The following is a 21,290-nucleotide window of genomic DNA, read 5'->3' as shown; positions in this document are numbered from 1 at the left end:
TTGGCTTCGCAGCTTGACACGTTAATTTGCATATTCTTATTCTTCTTTCTTCATCACATCATTACAATTTCATCAATTTTTTCTATATATTAAGCTTACCATGTGTTTCTGAGTTGGCTTTTTATTACAAAAGATCTTATCAAAATAAAGTTTGATATTAACAAATATAAAAAAAAAAATTATTAACCAATAAATAAATTCCAAAAAACAATACAAACATATGCAAAAGTTATCATATTAGTATGATTCAATAGTAATAACGTTAAACTATGAATGATAAAAGGGTAAAAGAAAATTTTATAAATTTCTAAATCAGGGTCTTCTCAAACATTAATAGAGATGATTATAAGGGTTTTTACCTGATCGATAGTTTTAAGATCCTAAAAAATTAGTTAAGGTATATATAATATGACCTGAACACCTCAATGATAAAAAATAATAATAACACCGTAATTTAGGATTATTAATGAAATATTAAATGATAAAAAAAATTAGATTTCTATTGGATTATCTAGTTTTGTCTTTTTGTAGACAATGTACTGATCAATAGTCAATAATTTATCTCTTGCTACAAAGTCGGTAAGGTGTTTCCGTAAAGATATTTAAAAAAAAAAAAAAAAAAAAAATTCTTGGATGATGTAACAGGTTCAAAAAGTCATGAATGCGACGACTACGCGAGTCAGAAACCGAAGAAATTAAATGAAACTATGAAATGAACTCAGAATTAGCCTTGGTGAAAAAAGCCCACAAATTTAGGATCCGTTTTACATAGAATTTAAATATAATTTGTTTGGCAGAAATGCGTTAAAATGTTTTCGGAACAGTTTTAAGATATATCTAAATTCATAGATTTTATAATTTTTAAATAGAGTAAGCGACATATTCCCACCCAAGGTTTGACAAAATCTCAAGTTGGTACCTCAAGTTCCATTTATTTTAGATTCTCACCTTTAAAGTAACGGAAAATGGTTAGATATAACGGCTCAAGGGTAAATTGATCATTTCGCAGAGGAGGCGCACATTAGAAGATCGATGTCCCTAACAAAGCTCCAGCGCACGTTAGCCAACATCACTGTCGACGTTTTTTGCCCTTTTCCAGTGATTCTTCTACTCAAAATCACCATTGTCACTACCATTTGAACCCTCATCTTCCCCTCTCAAAACCTTCCCTTCACAACCCCTCATCACTCGCTAATTGCCAGCCACGACAGCCACCACATGTGACTGGTTTTCATCAGTCTCCATAGGCAAATGGTCATTAAACGATTGCTGGGGACATAGGGGTTTTGTAGATTTGGAGAAGCTGGTTGCAGTGGTTATGTCCAATTGGATTTTCGTCACCGTAATCGACCGGAATCCATCGAAGAATGACGAAAACCTAAGCTTGACGGCGCCAGTGATTAGAGGGCCCAATAAGTCGGGAACCAAAGGGGTTTTGGAAGACGGATGATGGGGAAGGTGATAGAGGTGACCAGGGGGTTCGTCGCTATTAGAAACAGCCCAGATCCGATGAAAACCAAGACGGTGCATAGTTATTGAGGGTGTAATTGAAGTAATTTCAGAATAAGATGGTTAATTTATAATTTTAGTAATGTAGGGGTTAAAACGTAATTTACTAATTAGGGTTAAGGGCATTATGGTAATTGCACCCTCACTACCCTAAAAATTGTTAATAGTGTTATTTTAAGGATGGGAATATAGAATAAATGGAACTTGGGGTACCAACTTGGGATTTCGTCAAACCTTGGGTGGGAATATGTCGTTTACTCATTTTAAATATTATATCAAATACATTTTCAAATATTAAAAAGATTAAGATACAATAAAAAAATTGAATTTTATTCTAATATTTAAAAATTATTTTTGGTTGTTTTGGGTTTCGCCTTAATCATTTAACAGAGACTAGGGTGCGTTTGTTTTAGTGTTTTAGATAGTATTTTTGCAAAAGTAAGAGTTGGGTGATAATAACGAGGTAGAATTTGAAAATTAACAAAAACACTTCCTAGGTTTGTTGATTTACTAAACACTCATGTAATAAAAACATTAAAAATTACAAAAACACCCCCACCCACCTATTAAATACCGATAGCCGGCTACCACTGCCGAAGGGTGGCCGAAGTCGCTGTATCAATGCACAACCAATTGGATCTGACCGGTCGTGCGCCGAGATGGCCTTTTCCAACTAGATCCACCATGGATCTGGTCGAAAAAGGTCAGATTTATGATTAGATCTGGCCATTTGTGACTAGATCTGGCCGCATTTGGTTGTCAACGACTAGCTACGGCCAAAGATTTAGCATTTTTCGGCCAGATCCACAGTGGATCTGTCTGAAAAAGGCTATATTGGCGCACTATCGGCTAGATCTAGCCGGTAGTGCATCATTGTACCAGTTTCTGACCACTTTTCGATGGTGGTGGCCGGAATCTGGCAAATGTGTGTGGGTGGGGTTGTTTTTGTCAATTTCTAAACTTTTTTTTTTTTTTTTGGTGTTTAACAAACTTAGGGGGTTTAAAAATAATTGAATAAAATATAATAGTATTTTCACAATAGGGAAATAAATATGTATTTTAGAAATGATATGAATAGGATAGGGCAAAAATAGGAAAACAAACGCACACTAGAGTTTCCTTTGGGCTAGGTTTGGGTCATCTATTACCTGTTGGGCTCTAAAAAACTAACCCGTTTAACTTCTAAACATGGCCCAAATCAGACCCATCTAAAATATGGTCCAGCCACACAAATTACATAAATATTCAATCTAAAAAGATGAAATCAAATTGATGAACTCCAGCTTCATGATAAAATTTATCAAAACAATATCTAAATAAATGAATAGACAATACAAAGCTTTCTGTTGAGAAAATGAAAGATGGATGATTGAAATAAATAGTTAATTTAAAGTTCATCTAATGAATGTCAAGCCAATAGCAGTGACAATTATCATGGAGGGAAGTCCAAATTTGTGATGGTTCTAAAAGGTTCAAGTGTAGCCAACAGGAACAGCTCAATGAGCCTGCTTGCAAACTACCAAGTTGGCAGCTGATCCCAGTAGTGACAGGTTCTCGGCCATGGTGCTCACCCACGCCAAAATTAGCCATGCCTTTCTCTCATTGCTTAGAGAAATCATGGCTACAGCCGTTGCCATCCGGTGTCCCAACAAGAGAACTGAGACAATGCAAACATATTCACTTTACTACATGATACAATTGACTTAGCATTAATAACATCCACGCTCGAGGCGAGAGACGCACTCTAATCCCATTATATAAAGTGGGTTAGAAGTAAATTTAAGCTCCACCAATTAAGGTGATCGGACAATTAGTAATGATTGTAACTCTCGGAGTTTCACTTAGTGAGGTTGATAGAGATGCTACAAAATCTCTCGAATAGTTAACTTATAAAATGATATTTAGCTAAGAAAGATCAACATACCAGTAGGCACATTTGAGATTAGATTTGATAGGAGAAGGATGACAAGGGACATGATGGAACTCTCTAGCAAACTCACGCAATCCCGCAATACAACAATCAAATATGGCAGAAAAAAAGAAGAATAGAGCTCAACGTAATTCTAGATCAACTTACTACTGTATTAATGGAATGAGAATAACAATATTTAGAATAATTCTTAATGACAATGAATAAGAAAAACAACAGATAGTCCCAACAATTCGAGGAGTTGGGGGCCTCCTTTAATGACTATTGATAATTCTCTGAATCTGCCTAAACTTGCACCTCTCTTTTATACTAATCCTTTAACTGAATTATTCACTCTTTAACTAATTGATTCTTCACACGCCACGAGCCTCAAACCATCCTCCATTAACGCATGCACTCTTACGCCTTTTTACCCTTATGCCCTTTGTATTGGTACATCTTGATGGGAACCGAACTATGAAGGCTGCACTTAAGCTGCGATACATGAAATACGGGGTGGATCTTGGCTGTTGGAGGGAGCTCCAATTTGTAGGCGACCTACCTAATCTTCTCTAAAATGGGAAATGGTACATAGAAGCGTGGGCTCAGCTTCTCATTAAGTTTAGAGGCCAAGGATTTGAAGCGGTATGGTTGAAGCTTTAAAAACACTTGGTCCCCTAACTGAAAGGTGACATCCCTACGGTGGACATTGACATGTGTCTTCATGTGGCCCTAGGTGACACTTAAGTTATGTTTCAACTCATCCAAAATGGAGTTACGCTTGGCCATTTACTGGTTCACTTCTTCGACCAAGGATGGACAGATGGTGAAATATAGAAGAGTGGGTGGATTGCAGCCATAAAGTGCTTTGAAAGGTGTCATTTTGGCTATATTGTGATATGCGGAGTTATACCAAAATTTTGCCCAAGCCAACCACCATGGCCACTATTTAGGTTGGTTGCTACAAAAGTAGCAGAGATAAGCTTCTAAACATCAGTTGACGACCTCCGTTTGTCTGTCAGTTTGGGGGTGATATGCTGAATTGAATCTCAATTTGGTACCCACTGCCTTAAACAGTTCTTGCCAAAATTGACTGAGGAACACTTTATTTCTGTTGGACTGCAATCAAATTCATCTAACAACATGGGAATAAACTTAAGGGATTTTGGCAATACTAACTTGTTTTTGTAGAGGAGACAACCACGACGAAGACTATAGTTTGGGCGGCTATTAGGATCAAACAACAGGTCTTGGATGATAGTCTGGAGCTTTGCATCTTGCTATGCTTCAACCGCAATATCATCGAAATATGAGAATGTAACAACAGATACAACAACCAACTCAATGTTTTCTCTTTGGTAAAAGGCATCGACCACTTGATTGGAGCTACTCGGTTGGTAAATGATTTCAAAAGAGTAGCCTAGGAGTTTGGAAATCCATTTTTGCTGCTCAGGTGTCTTCACTCTTTAATCTGTCAAAAATTGCAAACTTCGCTGATCCGTTTTGATAATGAATTTATGCCTAATAAGATAGTGGCTCCATTTGTGAACAACAAATACGATGGCCATCAGTTCCTTTTCATATACTGACTTTTGTCTTTACTGGTTGGAAATTGCTTTACTAAGGAAAGCTATTGGACGCTTATTTTGAACTAGTACAGCTCTTAATCCTTGCCTCGATGTGTTTGTATGGACCTTAAATGGTAGGCTGAAATTTGGGAAAGCCAAGATGGGAACCAATGTCATGGAAGCTTTCAATTTTTAAAAGCTTGTTGAGCCTAGTCACTCCATTCGAAGGCATCCTTTCAAAGCAGTTGAGTCAATGGTTGAACGATTAATCCATAATCTTTAACAAATCTTCTATAGTAGCCTATCAACCCCTAAAACTTTTGATGGTATGTGGAACAGGCCATGGTAACATTGATTCAACCTTTGCGGGATCGGCCTCCACTCTATCGGAGGAAATAAGATGACCTAAGTACTCTAACTTCTACTATGCAAAGAGACACTTTTTTGTGGTTGATTACTAGCTCATTTTCAGTAAGGATTTGGTTGGCATATTTTAGGTGATCGAGATGAGTTTCTAGGTTAAGGTTGTAGATTAAGATGTCGTCAAAAAACACTAATACGAATTTCCTCAAAACTGGTCGAATATTGTATTCATCAAGGCCTGAAAGGTGGAGGGGGCTTTTGTCAACTTGAAGGGCATGACCAAGAACTCATAATGCCTCTCATGAGTCCTCAATGTAGTTTGCGACACATCTTCTTCCCTCACTTGGATCTGGTGATAACCAGATTTCAAATCCAGTTTAAAAAATACTGCTGCACACCCGCTAACTCATCTAGCAGCTTATCCATAGAAGGGGTAAGAAACTTGTCGGGTATAGTGATGTTGTTAAGGGCACAGTAATCAACACAAAAGCATTAGTTGTCATCTTATTCTTAACCAACAACACCAGACTAGTGAAGGGACTGGTACTTTGTTGGATTATTCTAGCTACCATCATTTCTCCCACCAATCATTCTATCTCATTTTTTGGGCGTAGGAATACTTGTAAGGTCATAGGTTAAGGGTTTTGGATTGGTCTTGGAGGATTATGGCATGATCAATAAGCCTTTTGGGAGGTAATTTGTTCGGTTGTTCAAACACATGGTAAAACTCCTCTATTATGGCAGCAACCCCAAGTTCTATTGGTTCAGTCTTCTCCTCTCCCTTACTCTCAATAAAACAAAATATGATCACATAACCCACTCCCTCACTCTGCAGTGTCTTGAGCATTGCTTTAAGTGAGACTAAAGTCTTGACTAGGGAGGGATCACCTTGCAACACTATTTCCTTTCTGTTATTGTCAAAAGCCATGGTCAAGTTTTTCCAATTAGAGCACACATCCCCTAGAGTGCTCAACGACAATATACTTAACACCACATGTAGGGGTGTTAAAAAAAAAGCAAAAACCGAACCGAACCGAAAAACCGGTTAACCGAAAAAATGGTTCGGTTACGGTTCGAAAAATTTTAAAAACCGAATTTCCGGTTCGGTTAACGGTTCGGGAAAAAATAAAAAGCGGTTAACCGAAACCGGTTTTACAAAATATATATATATATATATTAAATAAAAATAAATATTATATATTAAATAAAAAATAATAATATTATATATTATATATTAAATAAATAATAATAATATTTTTAATGTATCGTTAGTAGTGGTCAATTGATATATATGAATATCTAATTTTTATTTAGATATGCATTATTTATATTTACAATTTAATTTAAGAAAAAATAAAAAAAATAAGTTATATAAAAAAAAGGGAAAACCGGCTCAAAACCGGTTAACAGAAAAACTGGTTTTCCCTCCAAACCGGTTCGGTTCAAAAAAGCGGTTAACCGATTCGGTTAACCGCTTTTGAACACCCCTAACTACATGTACTCCCTCTAGATCAAATGGGAAAAATCCTACTTCAACTCAACCTCCAGGATCTTCATACTCACATTCCTACAATTTGTTTCTCCTTTGACTGTGAATATGTTTCCTACCATAACCCTAAACTGATTTCCCTTCTCAATTTCCAGACCTAACTTTCACACTAATTCTTTCGAAATAAAGTTGTGGGATGCCTCACTATCCACCAAAAAAATTACCTTCTCAGTTCCGATCAATCTTTTTAGCTCCAGAGTCTTATCATTCGTCATTCCTATAATAGAGTTCATTGACAATGCTAAGGGATTACCTGCCATGGTGACTTTGTCTTCAGTTTCAGGGTTGGGATCCTCCTTTTTCAATGCTTCCTCATTAGTTACCAACAAAATCTGTAGCTCCCTACCCTACATCTATGATTGGGACTATACTTCTCGTCATCTAAAATAGAGCCCTCAATCCTTCTCGTTTTGTATTTTGGCGTCAGTCATGCGTCGGAATCTTTCTTTTCTAAAACATGGTGTGGGTGTCTCCGTCGATCTCTCTTTGCATTCGCCAGATCTGTTTGGGGTGAGACTTTGCTCGAAATCTGGAGTGTGTGACAAGGGGCTCCATGAATTTGGGCACCATGGATCCGGGTTGGGAGTGACTTAGGTGTACTGCTCCACTTTAGTGTTTTGGGCCCTAAAAAATTTGGATCTGATCCTCTCCAATACCCAATTTTTCTCCTCCACTCAATGGGCCTAGTCAATTAGTGCAAAAAGTGTGGTTCGTTGGGCCAAACGCAGTTCGACCCTGATCTCCTCTTTGAGGCCATTAAGAAATACTCCCATCAAAAGTTTTTCTCCTACCTCACGCAAAGGTGCAGAATGTGCCTCAAAGCTCTCCCTATACTCTATAATTGTTCCCGTTTGTTTTAGTGCTACCAGTGCTTCATATGTCAAACCTTTGAAGGATGTTCAGAACCTCGCAATCACAACAACCTTAAAGGCTTCCCACGAACTGATTGGTGCCCTTGATTCAACCCATTTATACCAATTCAGTGCATGTCCCTCCATACAAACCACAATAGCTTTCACTTTCTCTTCTTCCTCATAATGATTGACTATAAAGTAACGATCTGTTCTGAAAGTCCACCCGTAAGGGTCTTCTCCATTGAACACCGGTAACTCCAATTTCTTACTCTTCCTTTCATCCATAGAACGCTCTATTTCTTTAGTTCGATCAACAACGCCGTTGTCGTTGCTGTTTGAATTCTCACTTTGAGTTGTTTTGCCCTTATCACGACTAGTACTAGCCTCTATTTCCTCCTTCATCCTCATCCATTCTTGAAACTCAACGAGATATCCCTTGATACTTCCTAGCTCCTCCTTCACACTCCCCATATCCTCCTCCATTCTACCCATCTCCTTCTCTAATCCCTCAACCTTCTGTTCCATTCTCGATTTAGTCATTACCCACACAAGACTCTAATATCAATTTGATGGAACTCTCTAGCAAACTCACGCAATCCCACAATACAACAGGCAATATGGCAGAAAAAAGAAGAACAAAACTCAATGTAATTTTGGATCAACTCAATATTGTATTAATGGAATGAGAATAACAATATTCAGAATAATTCTTAATGACAATGAATAAGAAAAGCAATAGATAGTCCCAACAATTCGAGGAGCTTTGGGCCTCCTTTAATGACTATTGATAATTCTCTGAATCTGCCTAAACTTGCGCCTCTCTTTTATACAGATCCTTTAACTGAATTATTTCCTCTCTAACTAATTGATTCTTCACATGCCGCAAGCCTTAAACCATCCTCGACTAACGCATGCACTCTTACACCTTTTTACCCTTATGCTCTTTGTATTCGTACACCTTCATGATGGGAAGTCTATCATGAAGGTGATAAGAATACACACTTTCATCGTTCTGGACAGATAATAAATTTCAAAACATGCATAGAAGAACTAATGCAATCACAATAACTCCAGCAAGTGTTGCACTGATCATGGAGATTAGAAATTCCGTGAAAGACATTTTACTTTCTAAAGCTATCACCAAATTTTGGGGGCAGTAGCTGAAGATCCTATGTTAGCACTTGAGGCAAGAGCAAGTAAGAAGGGGAGGGGTGGGAGATTATTCTCTTGTGCAACATTTAAAACAATCTTTGTCAAAGCTACACAAGTTGTATCATTCGTGAAGAAAGCACTAGTAATGGCAGAAATTAAGCATATTCTACAAATTAGGTCCTTTGTTCCGTTGATCTTCCATGTTAGCACCTTTCTCAAGTGTTAAATGCATCAGCTCTTTCACGATATATACTCAAAACCATGGTGCCGAAGAGAAGAGCAAGGATTGAAATATGAAGCGATTCGTACGCTTGTTTCGGGGACACGATTTGAAAAATTACCATAAGTGCAGCACCAAGAAGAGACCCTGCAGTTCTCTCAATTGGTAGAAATGGAACGGCGGGAAAAACTGCCAGTAACCAGAATATTGTGAAGGCAAGTAAGCCTAGAATATCTACCATGGTAGAAGAAGATGCCATATTTGTTACTAAATAAGCTTAAAACTTCATCCTGATACAATATAAAAATAGAGAACCTGGACATGGAAAAATATCAGAGCGATTAGCCTTTTTACAATGCCAGTTCTTCCATTACATTAGTAGTATAATCCAAACAAGCCAGAATACAGAAACTTCATAAGATTCTTTGCAATCAAATAACGCTTAAAGCAGAGAGAAAAAACTCAAAATGGCACATATAATGTGTACCTAATTAAAGCAGTGTCACTGCAAAATGAGCTTGTTTTTGTTTCAAGCGTTGAAGTAAGCGCAACTGTTATTCTGCAGGACTCAAGAAACTTTTTTTTTTTTCAGTACCATATCAGCAAGGGCCTTAGCTGCATGCATTGTGTTCCATAAAAGTTTTGAGTGTTCTTTTATTTGAGTCATTCATTTCTGATTAGAGGTAGTGAAAAGGGGACCTTAGGATCAGGGTTGCATGATATTATGAGGCTCCATTAATACGGGAGCTTCCCTATTTAAGTCGCCATTCTTTCAGGCACAGACTTGTTGGCAGCCCACTGGACCAACTATAAGTCTAAAAATAATGCCAAATGCCTATGTTTTTGTATTGTTCTTTATTTTACTTCTTTTCTTTACTACATCCTTGAGGATTTAATGTTTTTCATGGCTGATAGGTTTTGGAAAACATATGATTTAGGATTTTAATTTAAAGCTGTACCGTAAACCAGCTTTGTTGGAAGAAAAAAAAACTGAATTTTGTTCTTGACAATAGAATATTACAGCAAATTTCGAAGCATAGCAGGAAGACTGCCTCAAGCAAAAAATATTTACAAGAATAGATTCTGCTGAAGGAGATCAGTATCATTTTAACAACATCAAACCAATTGCTGTAACTATCAGGGTTGAGGGCACTCCGAATTTGAGATGATTCCAGAAGGATAAGGTATATGCAAGGTGTGGAGCACGGCGAGCTTGCTCACAGACTATCAAGTTGGCAGCTGATCCAAGTAATGAGAGGTTCCCAGCTACTGTGCTGACCCAAGCTAAAATTAGCCACGACTTCTTCTCATCGGCTGCAGAAATTGTAGCTGCAGATGCTGCTACTCGACCTCCAAGTAGGAGAACTAAGGCGATGGAGAAAATTGTTAGTACAAGCAGCCAGTACAAGTATTAGAAAGTTTACAATAAAAAATCAGTCTTATTTTATAACAATCACGCTAACTTATGAATAAACTGGATTTGCAGGAGATATCATGTAATGCTGTAGATATATGCATATAAAATGGCATATAAGACCATCTAAGCAATGTTTCAGCAAAATTCTTTGAATGTGACAATGGTGAAAGAACAGAAGAAACACTACGCTCAATTTCTGTCTTTAACTAGTTGTTAGTATCCCACAAATCATGAAACCATATTGTTGACAGTTCACTGGGGGAGAGTTGTAAGATCAAATCCCAGTAGGACTTCCTTGGAGGAATTTTAGCTCCTACCAACAAAAAAAGTAATCACTTTCTTTTATAAAGTACACCTTTTAGCTCCCATTAGCACCATACTTTCTCTAGACATATCTGTTACGAATCACTTAACCCAAAAGCTTAAATTGATAGGTAAGATCCAAGAATAGTATTATGCTCCTGCATGTCTTCTCAGTTCTCATGCACAAAGGCCAGTTGTCATATGGATCAAGCCCAAACACAAGCAAATGGAGCCCCAGAATAGCATTGAAACTCTTAAAAATATCAGAGGCCTAGTTTAGCAGTTAGCACCTGTTATGCATATTCAACAACTCTGATAAATGCCCAAAAATTAATTATCAAGAAAGAAAGATATTTTCTTATCCTTATCATGTTATATTTACTAGTTTAAATAAGATTCAAGATTTTAACAAAAGAGGAAATAGAATAGGATTATGATTTCCTATTTATGGACTATTGTAGGCTAATGGGCCAGAACCTGGTTTAGCTTAACTTGTAAGATAGTCCAACTCATAGAATGAGCAATCCACAAGGTGATTTTAAGCGTAGGCTCAATCAAGATTGGACTGAGGCTTTGGGCCGTGATATGTTTATTTCGTTATTGGGCCTCATCAAGCCCAAGACGATTTTTGACCTTAACACTTTTCTCCCAAATTTAGGAATGGGATTCCCCCAAAATATAGCCCAAGTAAGCGGTGGAATGGGGAAACCCCCATCGATTCCACCCGTCTAAGAAGCAAAGTAAACACCCCCCCTTAGAGCTGATCCATCATAAAGGTAACCAAATGTTAAAATACTTATATGTTTTATTGGCTTAATGTTTATGTGATTCTGTAACCTCCCCTAAAATATATATATTTTTTTTTTTGTGTGTGTACAGGATACTTCTTTGGCTATTACCATCACATAGTAGGTGCTTATTTTACGTTTGTAAACCCTCCCCGACTATGTCAAGATGTGAAACCACAATTGATTTTTGTATTCTGCATGTGTCAATTGTGCCCTGGGTCCTGCACTAGTCAGGATTTCTTTTAAGAATCTTAACCAACAATGATTAAGGGTCTCAACTTTGTCAAGTAGAATGCAGCAATTTTTTTAAAAGGAATCTGAGACACATTTGTGGAAGAAGAAAGATCAACATACCAGTTGGTACATTGGATGCCACATTTGACAGGACAAGAATGACAACAGCAAGAACTGCTGTCCCACTAACGTGATCAATCTGTGCATAGGGCTCCATGAAATCCCAAAGAGTGCTTGGAATTCCAGTTTTGTTAAAGCCATCAACAGTGATAAACATTCCACAGAAGAAAATTAAAAGCGAATAAGACACCTGGTCAAAAGAAGATAAAGTTAACTTAGATTTATATACATGTTTCAACTAGCAATCAACATTCATGATCTACCAAGTAATATGTTTTCAATTCACCGATTTCCTTTAGTACAAAAAGAAATTACTGAAGCAAGAAGCATCCTTGTTGCAGATTTTACCTTTTCCAGGCTTGGTCGAGCATCTTTGAAATCGAGAACCACAAGAGCAAGTGCAGCAGTAATTGCAGTCCAGGACATGTTGAGACCCATAAGCAGAGAAATTAACATTCCTACAGTAACAAGGTAAACACATGATTTCCACAATATTTTTTTCCACCTTGTGGCCAAATTTTCCTTTCCGTCTAAGATCTGCTGTGAAAGAACATTGCTCAATCTAATTGTTGAGGCAACCCCCTTTGGAGAGAAAGCTTCCTCCCTTCTCTGAGAAGATCCATCCCTTAACACCTCTTTGGATTCATTTGAATTTCCTGGTGTTCCGATTGCACCACTATGTACCCTGTGGATTTCATTCTCAATAGAACCAGCTCGATTTCTAAGAGTATCAACATGACCTATATTGCCATTCACATTCGGAGAACTTTGGAAATTAATAGATTCCGCTCTAGAGTTCCGTTCCTGGGAATTTAAGGATGTCTCATGTGACATAGTGGCTGGTGAAAACCGATGAGAAGTCACATCCTCTTCTGCTACAACATCAGCAGTTGCATCTTCTTCATCCTTCTGAGAGGATAACAACTTCCAGTACATGAGAAGAATAATTACAGCATTCACAAAAACTCCCATAAGCATTGCAGGGAGGATTCCAATTAGAAACTTTCCAAAACTAATCTTGCTCTGAACAGCTATAACCAAGTTTTGAGGGTTACCAATGGGAGTTGCTGAAGAACCAATGTTAGCACTTGATGCAAGAGCAATTAGGAATGGATGTGGAGGGAGATTATGTTGCCGAGCAATTTTCAATACAAACTCAGTCAAGACCACACAAGAGGTATCATTGGTGAAAAGAGCACTTGAAATGGCTGAAATCAAGCAGATTCGACAAATTAAGTCCTTCGGTCCTTTGCTTTTCCAGGAGAGCAACTTACCCAAGTATTTGAACATATCTGCTCTTTCCAGATACACACTCACAACCATTGTCCCAAAGAGAAGACCAAGTATGGGAAGATCAATTGCAGCATAGGCTTGATCAGGTGTTGTGACTTGGAATAAGACCATAAGCATGGCGCCTAAGAGGGATCCTGCAGTTCTCCCTATGGGTAGAAAAGGGACAGCTGGGAAAACCGCCAACACCCAAAAGATTGCGAAGGCAATTGAGCCCAGAATCACCTTTACTAGAGATGCCATTGCCATTTTCAATCTCAGATAAGCTTTACAATCTTACTCTTACACCAAAATCCAAAGACTCAAATGTTAATCTTTACATGAACTCCTTGGCTTGTACCATCACCGTTTCTTGCCAAAAAAGAAATGCAAAGCATGAACCGATGTGTGATATCATTTTTCTATGAAAATTTGATCTTCGTACTCTGCCACACAGTCAAATTTCAACGCAATGAAACAGCATGAATCAATAGAAGATAAAATGAGCAGTCAAACAAAAACAACTAAAATCTATATTCAAAAGTTAGCAGTAATGTTGAATCATAACAAGTAGAGTGATAAAAACAAAAAGGGGTCTTATCTGAATCAAATTCAATACACAAGCAGCAAAAGCACAGACACAAAAGTGAAGTCTCACCCGTAAGCAAAGATGAAAAGGGTCTTATCCGTACTTTTGATTGGAAAGCTTAATCGTTGAGATTAGTAATTGTAACGAATAGATTAAATTGAGGAACCTTTTTAATGGAATGGTTTTACAGAAAAAGGGTCAACGAGTGGAGGCGGAGCTTAGCGTTGGCATCCGCAATAAATTTTTGATTGCATGTCATCATCACACGATGCTTCTAATCTGACGAGCTTGCACTTTGCTATAATTCAAACTCCACAGTTAAAGCTTAACTTTAGATTATGTCACACAACAGCCATCCAAAGATGAAAGATTAAACAATCGAACAATCCCAGGAAAGGTTAAGATTGGCAATTTTTTAATATAATCTTTTAATGGGTCCTGTGAAAGTGATTATCGGATTCGGTTAATTATTCATAGCGTCAAGCAAAAACGACAAAATAACACTTTGAATAATTTCGTAAATTAATTATATCTTAAGAACTTTGATGACGTTATTTACCGACCACCTTAGTTTATAATAATGTTAATTAATTTGCTCTTTTAAGTTTAATATATCTCATTAAACTTCATATATTTCAGTGAAAATGACAATTTCCCAGTGATGTTTTCCTCAGAAAATGGCTGAGACGTGGAGATCTAGTTAATCCAATCATGTCGCCAAAATGTAATCTGGTGATCTGATTACCAATATTCATATACAATAAGCAACAGTAGAATTGTTTTAATAATCTTCGATAAGATATCAAAAAATATTTTAAGAACTTCAATGACGATAATTATATTCTAAAATACCTTCAAAATTAAAGTTAACTGTTGTTTTTCACCCAAATAATGTCTTACAATGACATTTTTCTACTCACAGGCTTTTAAAATATTACTTTATTATCTAAATTTATATTCTATTTCTGATTTCAGCATTATTACGATTCCATATCACTATTATTCTTTTCCCGAATCATCAGTCACTAAAACCTTTCAAACCCTACTCCCATCAACCCTGATAATCGTCGATAATCGAGCGATTATGATTTACACGGTCACTCATATCAAATTAAATTTCTATCAATTTAAATCACCAAAATTTAATCGTCCATCACTAAAAGACTCATCAACCTCCTCTTTTCAGTACTTCGTTGCTTCCATCGGCATTGTGTTATCAAAATTAATATCTTGAATAAAATAAAGTTTTCATTTGCTAAGAAATTATGCATAGAATTCAAGGTTGCCCAAATGATTTTATTACTTAAAAAGTTAAAACTAAGATTAAAATAATACTTGGACCATTGCTTGTTTATATGTGGCTGAAAACTAATAATGCTAATTCCCAACTGGGCAATTGTTTGTGGCCAGAAGTATTGAATTAGTAAATTCTCTCACTTTAATTATAAAAAATATTAGTAAGCCAATCAGCACATGCATGTCCTACTTTAATTATAACAAAGTGTTTTTATGAAACATTTAATGTATATTTTTTAATTAATTGTTATATCCTACTTTGTTAACGGATGAGCTTAAAATTTAGTTTATAAGAATTGAATCTCATAACAAAGTAAAATGTGTTTGAGGTGAATGGCATTTGTGTAAAACCAAAAATCAAAACACATCCCATATAATCTGAACAAAATTTCTACGGAAAGACTTCAAAGAAACTTCACAAAGAAGCCATGCATTTATGTCAATTTTGTAAGATCTTGTCGTTTGTGAATGAGAGCCCATTCTTGTTTTTCCACAGCCTATTCCTTCTTTTGTGTCTCTTTCTTTTAGGTGTAAAAGTAGGGAGGAAAAGGACTTGGGTTTGGATGTTACCTAACAAACATTACATTTGCTTATCTTAGACAGCATTTCAATTGCTGGCATGAAATTATGATCTGCTACACTAGTTTTTGTTGGTGTTATTGATGATCTATGTCCTACACATTAAAAATCCATACCAAATTTATCAACCCCTCAATGCAGTAATTGGACCACCCAACTACTGTTCCAGTGTTGGCTTCTCTTGAATTTTTCACTTTCACCTGCAAAGTTATCACATTTTGTAGAGGAAAACGAAAAGACCATAAACTCATGCTTACACACAAGAAATGAAATGAGCTCTTTATGATGTCTAAGCTTATTGAATACCCTCCAACAAGACGATACTGAACGTGCTATATGCTAGTCTACAATATTGTTAGAAATTTCAGCATGTACTCATATGAGCTGAGACAATATACGCAGGGCGGTTGCCCAACAAGTTGGGATGTAACTGGATTAGATTTGCAATGGCAACTTTTGGCATAAGTTTGCAGCTTGCAATGGATTATTCAAAACGCGGAATTACAGCATCCAACAGGCAAATAGATTGATAATGGAGGATGATACTGAATGGGAACCCCAAGTGCAAAAGCATATCTAATGCAAGCTCCTACCTATATGTGAATTGCATGGAGTACAAGACCATGACCATCAAACATATGAACAGGATTCTTAAAGCAGAAAAATAATATTTCTCATTATTACACATGACAGGAAAAAAAATATTCCTTAATTCAACACCTATATGCGGATGCAATTTTTTTTTTTTTTTTTTTTTTTTTTGGTATAACATCAGGTAAAGAAATATTAAAAAGAATGCTCTAACAAAACCCACACTAACCATCCCTACAAACTACCTTTCTCTATGCATAAGGGATTAGACACAGTCCTCTCAACTCTGCAGTAGATCATAACACCTGCCAAGCTGTATAAAAAAGATGGCATAACCTTCAGAGTTACATCCATTAGGCTAGCTGCTTTTAGCACTGAAATATATATTTTATAGTCCAAGCTTAGAGGTGAAGTCATTTAGCAGAATTTAACTTTCAGCTGACCTCTGATTGGAGCACTGGGAAGAAAGTCCAGTTGTTGGAAGGTCTAGCTTCCTTTCCAACAACCTTCTCATTGGCCCACCACTCAGAGCTGATTGCGGGCTTATCGGAGACTTCTCCTTCAGTGTTGTCAAAGTTGAACTCTTTGATTGACCCAAGAGTGATCGATCGATGCTTTCGATAAAAATGCTCCTCTTCCACTTCTCCCAAAGTTTTTTCAGGCATTTCATTGGAAGTATCTGTAGTATACAACTCAAAACGATCTTCACTATCTGTTAATTTCCCTTTTCTTTGTATTTGGCCCTCTGCCACTGTGTCCTTAGGACACTCTGCTATAATTCTTGGTGATGAAACTGATTTATTAGCAAGACAACGCGCAACTTCTTCACCACTAAGCTCAAATGATACTCTGTGATCAATTATATGTTCTTCGTTTTTAAATTTATTCTCCGACTTGGCACTTGATGCTACCTCAGAAATCTGGTTCTCCCGAAGAAATCCATCCCGGGAGGCAGGCCCCACACCATCAGGTGTCAAAGATCCTGAACCCAGCCTTGAACCAAGCCCCACGCCATCAGGAGTCAAAGATCCTGAACCCATCCTTGAACCAAGCCCTACACCATCCGGAGTTAGAGATCCTGAACCTAGCCTTGAACCCCATTTCCGAGTAGTAAAATGTTCGAAGCCCAAGAGCTTGGGAGCTTCCCCCATACAGAACTCAAGAATAGGAAGTCTATCTGGGAAAGGAGAAGAAGTTCCAGAATTAGAGATTGCTGAGCCTGGGGATATGAGTTGACCACCTGGGCTTCCTGGGTACAGCTGATATGACTGAAATCCGTAATGAGATAATGAAAATTTCTGATTGGTCCCACTGTTTCTTCGAGCACGTTCCAGTGAAGATGTCAACAATTCAGCAAATGGCACTTCAGGGGATGAAGGTGTTGTCAGTTGAACAGATTCGGGCGGGGGAGTGCACAGAGCAGTAGATGGTTCAGTAGTGAAGGCCGAAAATACAGGAGGTGTGACTAGCTGGGTTTCATGTGCATAAGGGCCTATGGCAAAAATGGATCTAGGTCCACCAGGAGAGTAGGCATTGATGGAGAAGGAAGTAAGGGACAGCAATCCAGCAGGTGACTGGGTGGCAGATGGAGGATCAGATTGAAGGAAAGATGCGGGCGAAGAGGGAGGAGCAATAAAGGGAAGCACAATAGCAGTTGAGTGGGTCAGATTTTCCGCGACTGGGGCTGCAGCTCCTGTTACAACTGGTTCAGGAACAAGGACAGCATGGCTAATTCGCTTGCTACTTTTATGATATCCAAAACACCAGTAAAGGCTCCAGCAGCTTCCCCATCTTCTTTTCTGTAGTCAAATAGATAATGATTCAGAATGAGCAGTTCAAAGAGAATTAGAATCGGTTTCAATTTCATCATCTGTCATTTCAAGTGAAACGATTGAGCAAGTATAGCAACATTAATTCATAATTTCAGTTCTGAAATCCAAAATAAGATCAGTCAATAAAGAGTAAACTGATAGATTTCCACTAACATATAGTGTCATCAAGAACTTTAACAAGACACATATAATGGCAATGGAATACAACTTCAGCTCAAAATAAGATTTTCCAATCTAAAGGCCATTATATACTCCACTTCCCACATAGCTCATGAACATCTCTAAGGTGCAATAACCATAGTCCACAAACAATAAGAGTGAGACTTCTCCACTAGTAAAGCACATTTAAATTGCATCATTGTGCTCCAGAAACTCTCTCTCTTTCTTTGATCACTGGTAGTTTTAGATTGAAGCACCATAGATTCAACTCTTACCATTATAAACACAGATATAGCATTAATTTTAACCTCTATTATGACTGCAATTAACATTCAATAAGTACATGAAAAGAAAACTAGAATTCCACCTCTTAACCTAGCAAATACTGTCGCCCCAAATGCAAGGTGAAAGAGCAAATTTAGGATGCAACTCCAAGAAGCATAAATTTTGGTTAACTTTTAGAATTTTCCCATCAATTTCCGCTATAATGTATTCATCACTAATTATAAACTACTATATTCCTAACATCGCATAACTAACCACGCAGGATCCAAACCCTTAACAGTTTCTCGGCCCTGAAGAGGCCTTCACAACCCATCTACAGTCCAATAAAGCTAAGCAAAGTTTTGTGATTCCACAGAATATTGCAACATAGCTTCCATAATATCGAAGAAATTTTCAAAAAGACTGATAACAAAATACCCCAACTTTTTTTTACCTCTAAACCAAAGTTTGTCAACATGGTAGAATAATTCACTGAAAATTCATAGTCCCTGTTAGTAGGTGTTTCAATATATTATAACTATCAACAGTAATCACGGCCAAGAATTTTTTTAAGAATAAAGAAATTAAAACAAAATCAAATATTCAAACCACTGCACGAAGACTCGGCTTTTACTTTCCACCAAGAAAGTGCCTTAAAGAAAAGGTAACTAAATGAATAATCTTTGATCTTCAAACATCCAAGCCTGAGAGTAAAACAAACTAAATAAACTTTCAACACTCAAAAAACCAAAAATCCAGATAAGATCCCAACATCCTATTTCCCTTAATTTTCCCACAGTTTCTCAGCTACCAAACAAGAAAATCAAACTACTCAAAAGAAAAACCAAAAAAAGAAAAAAAAATTTAAATTCAAACAAACCATCAAGACTTTGACTTCCTCTTAACAAAAGTTATATATGCACCTGGACGGCGGTGGGCTGGAGACGAGACTCAGCTGAAACTATGGCGGTTGCGGCGGCGTTAACGGTGTCGACACTGTTGTTGTTTACACTACTCATCTTTGATTTCGAAACATGAAACGAAGTTGTGATAACATCTACGTTTCGATTTCGATCTCAAAATGGATGATAAACAAACAAGCAAGCAAAGCAAGCGTTTCTGCAAGAGAGAGAATTAATTTAATTTAACAAAGTTGCGAGTTATAATAATTAATAATAAATATATATTATTATTATTATATGAAAAATGAATCAAGTTGAAGAAGATATACAAAACAAATACAACGTAGATCAACTCTCTTCGGGTTCAGTTTCTCTCCAGTCGTTATCCTCCAGTTTTCATCCATTTTGCACTTACGTTTTTGACACGTCAGCTGACTGGATGGTATGGACCCACCGTTACAATCGGTTTCTATTTGTTTGCTCAACTCCCATTGCTTTAATAATTCAACTTCTTTCTCTTTTTTCCTTTTTTTTTTTTCTTTTCAATATATAAATTACTTAGTATTCAAAAAATTAAAATTTTACAATAAGGTAGATAATTATGAATTAATTAATAGAAAAAAATAAAAAATAAAAAAGTATAGGTTAAAGATGTATGGAATGATGATATAAACTTTAACACGTCTTGTGTGATTTTGTAATTATTATGTAAATGTAAAGTCAATCATATAATAAACAAAGATTAGTAAATAATAAGATCCACAAGAGTTTCACTGAAAAAGGGAGAAAAAAAGATTAGAAGAAGATCAAGATTTAGATAACGCTCCTTTGATTACGATAGAAAGTAATTGACGCATTTGTCCTAGAGTTTAACCCGGATTCACAATCTTGCCATCATCATCGCCTTGCAATTATGGCAGAAACCAAACAAGCGTGAGGTGAGATCCTCGTGAGTTATAGTGTTGTAATGTAATGTTTATCATGTGACACTGTTTGCATTGTCCCTTGTACGCGTGACTCTCGTGACTCTCTCTCTCTCTGTGCTCACCCTCACGATACCATTCCTGGCCAGCCACAACTCAATTTTCATCACAGCCATTTTCCACCCTTGATTGTGCAGACTCTAAATAAGACTTCAAATACACCTATAATTATCTTTAATATAAATTAATTCAATTTTATTTATATATTTTGGCACCTATATAATTCTCAATCTAAGAGATTTTTGGATTATGAAAAAAGATTAATTAATTTTGGGAAAATGGGGAAAGGTCATTGATTAGTTTTGTAAGAGTGTGCACGTGTGAGTGTGAGATGAAGAAAGTGACATTCTCTCCTTTAATGGTTTGTTAGTTTAGTTAAGTTGAAGATTGCAGGGGACGTGGTTGTTTCTCTTTTCTCATAAAATTTATCTTATTTTTTAACTCCACGAAAATGATATCTATTTTAAAAGGACCTTTTAACCTTTTCCTGTCCTGTCCCCTCATTATTCTTACCTTTTTAACCTTTTATGTATCTTCCATCAAATTAAATAAAAAGATAAATTAAATTATTACTTTTTCCTTTTTAAAGTGCTTTTTTTTTTTTTTAATTAATATGTGTAATTTGCAAAATAAGTGTGAAAAGTAAGAGCCTTTTTGTTGTCTTTTTCCACCTTTACTTTATATTGTTATAACAATTATATGCACTAATTCAGTGATGATACTTCAATTAAGTTTTCTTCACGCATACTTTTTAATATATATATATATATATATCATGCGCACGAAATTCAGAGCGGATAAATTCCTTTTGGCATACAGATATCTCGCGATGTGGATTCC

The 21,290-nt window shown here is 36.7% G+C and overlaps 2 protein-coding genes and 1 pseudogene across 3 annotated transcripts; all 3 read right to left on the bottom strand.

The window, feature by feature from the left end:
- Positions 1 to 8,671: 8,671 nt before the first annotated feature.
- LOC116139583 lies at positions 8,672 to 9,383 on the bottom strand (annotated as a pseudogene).
- An 832-nt stretch (positions 9,384 to 10,215) lies between these two features.
- On the bottom strand, positions 10,216 to 14,230 carry LOC116139545 (silicon efflux transporter LSI2-like). The gene is made up of 4 exons (XM_031425206.1): positions 13,914 to 14,230; positions 12,335 to 13,701; positions 11,987 to 12,176; positions 10,216 to 10,489 (listed from the first exon to the last, which is right to left on the bottom strand). The coding sequence occupies exons 2-4, from the start codon at positions 13,523 to 13,525 to the stop codon at positions 10,227 to 10,229; spliced, it is 1,644 nt and encodes a 547-aa protein (XP_031281066.1). The 5' UTR covers positions 13,526 to 13,701; positions 13,914 to 14,230; the 3' UTR covers positions 10,216 to 10,226.
- A 1,921-nt stretch (positions 14,231 to 16,151) lies between these two features.
- LOC116139544 lies at positions 16,152 to 19,908 on the bottom strand. Of its 2 annotated transcripts, XM_031425203.1 has the most exons (4): positions 19,797 to 19,908; positions 19,489 to 19,684; positions 16,754 to 18,109; positions 16,152 to 16,623 (listed from the first exon to the last, which is right to left on the bottom strand). In XM_031425203.1, exons 2-4 carry the CDS (start codon positions 19,582 to 19,584, stop codon positions 16,591 to 16,593), a joined length of 1,485 nt encoding a protein of 494 aa, XP_031281063.1. In that variant the 5' UTR covers positions 19,585 to 19,684; positions 19,797 to 19,908; the 3' UTR covers positions 16,152 to 16,590. The 2 variants fall into 2 exon arrangements, with proteins under 2 accessions (XP_031281063.1, XP_031281064.1); XM_031425204.1 differs by lacking the exon at positions 19,797 to 19,908 and having other exon boundaries at positions 16,154 to 18,109; positions 19,489 to 19,751.
- Positions 19,909 to 21,290: the final 1,382 nt, after the last annotated feature.

The sequence above is a fragment of the Pistacia vera genome, unplaced genomic scaffold (assembly GCF_008641045.1).
Source record: "Pistacia vera cultivar Batoury unplaced genomic scaffold, PisVer_v2 Contig352, whole genome shotgun sequence".
NCBI classification, from domain to species: Eukaryota; Viridiplantae; Streptophyta; class Magnoliopsida; order Sapindales; family Anacardiaceae; genus Pistacia; species Pistacia vera.
Note: the sequence above shows the minus strand (reverse complement) of the source record. Positions and strands in the feature narration are given on the sequence as shown.

What these genes read in the sequence shown, in the direction of transcription:
- LOC116139544 (XM_031425203.1), bottom strand. Translation starts at nt 19,584, where the DNA reads ATGAGTAGTGTAAACAACAACAGTGTCGACACCGTTAACGCCGCCGCA. An exon ending in TCCAGCCCACCGCCGTCCAG is followed by an intron (nt 18,110 to 19,488) that starts GTGCATATATAA and finishes ATTTGACTACAG; the next exon opens with AAAAGAAGATGGGGAAGCTG. An exon ending in TCCCAGTGCTCCAATCAGAG is followed by an intron (nt 16,624 to 16,753) that starts GTCAGCTGAAAG and finishes TTTTTTATACAG; the next exon opens with CTTGGCAGGTGTTATGATCT.
- LOC116139545 (XM_031425206.1), bottom strand. Translation starts at nt 13,525, where the DNA reads ATGGCAATGGCATCTCTAGTAAAGGTGATTCTGGGCTCAATTGCCTTC. An exon ending in CTCGACCAAGCCTGGAAAAG is followed by an intron (nt 12,177 to 12,334) that starts GTAAAATCTGCA and finishes TCTTTTGACCAG; the next exon opens with GTGTCTTATTCGCTTTTAAT. An exon ending in GGCATCCAATGTACCAACTG is followed by an intron (nt 10,490 to 11,986) that starts GTATGTTGATCT and finishes CCATCGCCTTAG; the next exon opens with TTCTCCTACTTGGAGGTCGA.